At 66.8% G+C, this 5,914-nt stretch overlaps 1 protein-coding gene across 1 annotated transcript; it reads left to right on the top strand.

The window, feature by feature from the left end:
* Window positions 1–1,213: 1,213 nt before the first annotated feature.
* SLC16A8 (solute carrier family 16 member 8) lies at window positions 1,214–5,617 on the top strand. Its single transcript, XM_072746415.1, has 4 exons — window positions 1,214–1,451; window positions 2,075–2,218; window positions 2,434–3,285; window positions 5,208–5,617. The coding sequence occupies exons 1-4, from the start codon at window positions 1,238–1,240 to the stop codon at window positions 5,516–5,518; spliced, it is 1,521 nt and encodes a 506-aa protein (XP_072602516.1). The 5' UTR covers window positions 1,214–1,237; the 3' UTR covers window positions 5,519–5,617.
* The last annotated feature ends 297 nt before the right edge of the window (window positions 5,618–5,914 follow it).

Below are 5,914 nucleotides of genomic sequence, written 5' to 3'. Positions count from 1 at the left end.
GCGGCCCCCCGTAAGGCTAGCTTCCCCCGGGGAGCCAGCAGGCAGCCCCTCCCGGTCGGCCTCAGGAGATGTGAGGCTGGACATCCAAAGCGACGGGACGGCTCAGGTGAGTGGGGGTGAGGGCTGCCAGGACCCACCCCTTGTCCGGAGAGGGGACAGCAGGCAGGAAAAGCCAGAACCTGGTCCTGCTGAGAGAGGGTCGGAGTCCCAGATCCCCATGGGGTGCCTGGCACTGCCCAGCACCAGGAGGAAGACCCTGGGTGCGGCCGGGCAGCGGGAGGGAAGGAGGCTCCGGCCCCAGCTGTGGGCTGGCCCACCCACTTGGGCTGTTCCGGGGGCCACGGGAGGCTGCTGCGTGCACCCCTGGCTGGAGCTCCATGAGTGTGAGAGACTTCAGAGCTCTTTTCTGCTCGTGGAGGGTTTGGGGAGCTGCTTGGGGTTTGGAGAACAGAAGGTCTCTTTAGTGCCCCCTTAAAGGTCGAGGTGGAGCCAGAGACCCGACCGCACCCCACCAAGACTCCCGGTTGGCCCCGGGGCAATGGGCCGCCCATCTTACAGGTGGCAAGACTGAGGCTCAGTGAGGCAGGAGGATCTGCCTGAGTCACAGAGCGGATCCACGGCTAAGCTGGGATGAACTGGAGCTCAGCTTCTTTGGCTCCTGAAACGAGGCTAATGTTACTCCAAAATGTCTGGGGTTTTTTGTTTTATTTTTTTTCCCCATAATATTTTGATGACAATAGTCATTTCTGGTCATTGAGAAAAATGAAGAACACTTGGCCAAGGAGCCAAATACACCCAGCCATTTTGCAGCTGGCACCTGGCTGTCCTTCTCTGCACCCCCACCCCCGAGTTCTTGCACCCTGGGAACCCTGGCGGTTCCCACGCAGCTGGGGCACACACACTGGCCGCCCAGCCCTCCCACTCACTAGCACCCCCTCTCCGGCCACCACTAGGTCCCTAGGAAGGAGTGCCCTCCGGAGCCGTCTTCCTGAAGTCCTGACCCAGGTGGGAACGATTCTATTATCCTCCTCTCACCTTTTATAAGCCCTTTGGAGGAGGGCAAGTTTGGGGTAAGGCGCTAATTCGGTTTTCCCTCCTGGCTCATTCCCCGAGCAGGGCTCACCTGGGTAGCCCCGTGCCTCAGTTTCCCACGGTGGGTCTCCATCCCCCTTCCTTGCCGGGGCTACAGACCTTCCCTGCCCCCTCTTGTCCCCTTCCTCCAGCAGAGGCAGCAGCGATGGGCGCTGGCGGCCCGCGGCGGGGCGAGGGACCCCCAGACGGGGGCTGGGGCTGGGCCGTGCTGGGCGCCTGCTTCGTGGTCACCGGGTTCGCCTACGGCTTCCCCAAGGCCGTGAGCGTCTTCTTCCGCGCGCTGATGCGCGACTTCGGCGCGGGCTACAGCGACACGGCCTGGGTGTCCTCCATCATGCTCGCCATGCTCTACGGCACGGGTCAGGCCCCCTGGCAGGCCCCTCCCCCCCAGGCCCAGGGCCGAGGGCGGGATCCCCGACCCGCTGGGCATCCCAGGGAAACCACTTTCTCCCTGTGGAGACGCTGGCCCCAGAGAGGGGAGGAGAGGGCAGGGGCTGACCGGCCAGTTTGGCCACCCTGCAGGGCCCCTCCTTTCCCGCCAAAGACCTACACCCGCTTCTCTTACAGGTGGGGGAACAGATCTAAATAAAATCCCCCCTCCCCGCTCCCGGTTCCCTAGCCCCCTGGGGGGGTGGAGGACCTGCTGGTGTTAATCCCAGCCCAGCGCCTGGGGGGTGGGAGTAAGGGACGGAAAGAGCCTGGGCGGCCCAAGGGACGATTCCAGCTGCGCAGATAAAAGGGGAGGGGTCTGCTCCTTCTGCTTTGGGATCCCCGTTCTCTGGGGGGTGGGGCCTCTGGACCAGGACAGGTCCCTGCTTTGCGGCCCCCGCAGGGCGCCTCCCAGCCAAGCTGTGTGACCTTGGCCAGACGCTGCCGTCTCTGATCAGAGGGTGCCCTTATCCCTTGGAGCCACCGTCTGGGGCTGGAGTGTCCAGGGAGAGAGCTTAGTCCGGCCGCAGCGGTGACGGTGCCCTGCCCACAGGTCCAGTCTCCAGCATCCTCGTGACCCGCTTCGGCTGTCGCCCGGTGATGCTGGTGGGGGGGCTGCTGGCCTCGGCGGGCATGGTCTTAGCATCCTTCGCCACGCGCCTCCTGGAGCTGTACCTGACGGCCGGGGTGCTCACAGGTGAGGGCGGCCCTTCCTCGGCTCCCCGCCTCCCCTATGAGGACGGGGCTGCTGGGGGGTTTGGGGGGGAGGGAGTCCTCGCTGGTGCAAGACCTCCGGGTACTCCCGCCGGGTACTCCCGCCGGGGTAGGGGCGTCCCGGGGTGGGGGCGCCCTGGGTGGGGCCCGGGTGGGGGCGTCCCCGGAGAGCCCCGCACAGCGCCGCGCCGCCCGCAGGCCTGGGCCTGGCCCTCAACTTCCAGCCGTCGCTCATCATGCTGGGGCTGTACTTCGAGCGGCGGCGGCCCCTGGCCAACGGGCTGGCGGCGGCGGGCAGCCCCGTGTTCCTGTCGGCGCTGTCGCCGCTGGGCCAGCAGCTGCTCGAGCACTTCGGCTGGCGCGGCGGCTTCCTGCTGCTCGGCGGCCTCCTGCTGCACTGCTGCGCGTGCGGCGCCGTCATGCGCCCTCCGCCGGGGCCCGGGCCGCGGCCTCGCCGGGACAGCGCGGACGACCCTCCCGCCGACGCGGACGCGGACGCCGACGCCGACGCCGAGGCCGAGCGCCCCGGGCTGCGCCTGCGCGAGGCGCCCCCTGGCGGCCGGCCCCGGCGGCGGCTGCTGGACGTGGCGGTGTGCGCGGACCGCGCCTTCGCGGTGTACGCCGTCACCAAGTTCCTGATGGCGCTCGGGCTCTTCGTGCCCGCCATCCTGCTGGTGAACTACGCCAAGGACGCGGGCGTGCCGGACGCCGACGCCGCCTTCCTGCTGTCCGTCGTGGGCTTCGTGGACATCGTGGCGCGGCCGGCCTGCGGCGCCCTGGCGGGCCTGGCGCGCCTCCGCCCGCACGTCGCCTACCTCTTCAGCCTGGCCCTGGTGGCCAACGGGCTCACGGACCTGAGCAGCGCGCGCGCGCGCTCCTACGGCGCCCTGGTGGCCTTCTGCGTCGCCTTCGGCCTCTCGTACGGCATGGTGGGGGCGCTGCAGTTCGAGGTGCTCATGGCGGCCGTGGGCTCGCTCCGCTTCCCCAGCGCGCTGGGCCTGGTGCTGCTCGTCGAGGCCGTGGCCGTGCTCATCGGACCGCCGTCTGCCGGTGCGCCCCGCGGGAGGAGCGGACGCGGGCGAGTGGCCCGAGGCGAGGGGGGCGCGCCGTGTCCCCGAGGCAGCTGCCGGGGTGCCGGGGGCCGGGGGTGCCAGGTGGGCCCCCCTCCTCCAAGCCGGCACCACGAGGCCTGGGAGGGGCCGGGAGGGCGGGAAAGGCACCAGGTGGAACCAGCGGTGACCCGGCGCGCCCACTGGGTCCTCTCCAGCGTTGGCGCCAAGTCCCGGGAAGCGCAGACGCGTATTCCTCAGAGGTGGGAGACCCGCGGGCGCCTAGCTCGGCGCCCCAACGAGAGCAGAGCCCCGCCCAGGGCCGGCTGCCCCTTCCCCTGGAGCCCCGCACCTCAGTGCTTCAGCGTGCCCAGCCTCTAAGGGTGACCAGGACAGGGGCAGCGTGTTTGAGGAAGCAGCCGTGTGGCCAGGAGCAGCCTGTGGAGAGCTCAGTGTGCTCCTGCGGTCGTCACCCGGGGCCCAGAGGGGGCTCCCTCCCTCCCCTCTGCAGCCGGCTGTGGCCAGGCCCTGCCCAGGCTCCGGCCTGTCGGGCCCTTCACTGTGCCACCGCCCACTGGGCACTCCACAGGGGTCCACGAGAGGCCAGGGAAGGATTCCCGCAGGGTAGACCCAAATGAGGACACGGGACAGTGTGGGGCACATTAGAGGGGCAGCGTTCCTATACACGTGATGCAGAAAGTGAGTTTGGAAAGGGGGGGACATTAGGGTCCTCTCGGGTTGGTGGGTTGTCCCTGAAACAGCTGAGAGCCTGCTTGTGAGCAGGAGCGCTGTCAGGCTGCGTGATGGAGCAATGAGGGGAGGCCACCTTTGCTGGGGCCCAGCCTGCCCCTGAGATAGGGCAAGCTGCCCCCCTTCTGGGGCTGGGGTAGCTGAGCGCCCTTGTCAAGCCTTGTCATCTCACCCGACTCTGTGAGGGTGGCCCCCCCAAGCCCACCACCAAAAGCCACAAAACCAGCCCTCCAGAGGCTCAGGGACACATCTTCCATTTTCTCATGTGACCTAGGGGGGTGGATCTAATAGGACACAAGAAGGTGATGAACACTGCAGGGCTGCATGTGGGAGGGGCAGGGGCAGGACAGGCCAGCTGGGCAGGGACCAGGAGGGCGAGTCTGGGAAGAGTGCTCAGAGGGGCTCAGGCAGGCAGCCAGCCTGGGGGACACAGGAAGCCTCCTTGAGCTGTTGACCAAGGGGTCACAGCCTGGGGTGGCGGGCAACAAAAATGCCAAGAGGGTGGAGCCCACAGAGGAACCATACTGGGGTGGAGGGGAAGTATTTGCAATGAAAATTAAGATTTTCCTGAGTATGAAAGTAGTACGTGCCTGGATAGAGCACTCGGAAAATACAGAGGGGGAAAGGGGAGTTGTGACTCAAAAGTCCTGCCCCCAGCTCACACTACTGGGCACTCAGTCTAGGGTCCAGGGGCCCCCTGGCAGGGGCAGGAGGAGGCTGGGGGTGGGGGTGGGGGATGGAGAGAAAGCTGAGCCAGGCCCCTGAAGACCAGGAGGGTTAGGTAGAAAGAGCAAGAGTTAGGGGCCCCCGGGAGGGTGAGGCTGAGCCAGGACTCCTCTCCACTTGCTAGCCAGGCAAGTCACAGGGCACACGTGGGGTTTCAGTCTGGGGTGGAGGGGGTGCCTTGTAACCTGTAAAGTGCTGCCTCACTAAAGGCCTTTTATCACTTAAGAAATTGAGGTCCAAGGAGGTGGTGACATTTTCAAGGTCTAAGGGGGAGAACACCCGTGGGGTTTTTGCCTCTTAAGACGGGAATAGAGACCAGGGTGTGTCTGTGTCACCCAAATGTAAATCCCACCAGAGGGAGGGCATGACCCTTTATGTGAGGCTGTGGGGCAGGGTGAAGGGGGGGTTCCCTGCAGGGCCTCACCCAACCTCCTCCTTCCACCCCAGGCCGCCTGGTGGATGCCCTGAAGAACTACGAGATCATCTTCTACCTGGCTGGCTCTGAGGTGGCCCTGGCTGGGATCTTCATGGCTGTCGCCACCAAGTGTTGCCTGCGCCGCTCTCGGGACACCCCGCCCGGCCAGGTGGCCGAGGGCGGGGCCAGTGACACTGAGGACGCGGAGGCCGAGGCGGACTCTGAGGCCCTGCCCACTGGTGCTGAGGAGCCGGGCAGCCGCGAGCCCCTGGAGGTGCCAAGCCCCGGGGCCAGGCCCGCAGAGGTGGAGGCAGGGCCAGGGCGGGACACCAAGTCTGTATAGCCGAGGGCACTAGGCCAGGTGGGCTTACCCGCCCAGAGCCCCCGCTGTCCCAAGAGGGCCTGGCACACCGGAGGCTGCTTTACAGGGCCCACCCCTGGGGTCCGGCAGGAGCTCCCGCCCTCACCTGCCCTGTGGCCATGGCCAGGCCCTGCCGTGGCTTGGTGACACTGCTGTGCACGGACAAGGGCTTGGTCTGTGTGACACTGAAGTTCATAAAGCTCAGCAGCAAGACAGAGGCTCCGTCCCTGTGCCTTCGCAGCTCTGGCGGCTGGTGAGGGTGGGAGGCAGTCCGAGAGGCTCTCCCCAGGGCCCTCTGACCCGGAAGGTGCTGGGGGAAGAAGTGGCAGGGATGGGGAAGAGGGGGCGTGGAGCAGGTGTCCTCAGACTCGGAGGCAC

Source organism: Vulpes vulpes, unplaced genomic scaffold (genome assembly GCF_048418805.1).
Source record: "Vulpes vulpes isolate BD-2025 unplaced genomic scaffold, VulVul3 u000000781, whole genome shotgun sequence".
Lineage (NCBI taxonomy): Eukaryota > Metazoa > Chordata > Mammalia > Carnivora > Canidae > Vulpes > Vulpes vulpes.
The sequence above is the reverse complement of the archived record's forward strand: the minus strand, read 5'-3'. Positions and strand labels throughout refer to the sequence as shown.

Excerpts from the sequence above, each read along its gene's own strand:
- SLC16A8 (XM_072746415.1), top strand. The coding sequence starts at position 1,238 with ATGGGCGCTGGCGGCCCGCGGCGGGGCGAGGGACCCCCAGACGGGGGC. Across the intron at positions 2,219-2,433 it reads GACGGCCGGGGTGCTCACAG|GCCTGGGCCTGGCCCTCAAC; the intron begins GTGAGGGCGGCC and ends CGCCGCCCGCAG. Across the intron at positions 3,286-5,207 it reads CATCGGACCGCCGTCTGCCG|GCCGCCTGGTGGATGCCCTG; the intron begins GTGCGCCCCGCG and ends CTTCCACCCCAG.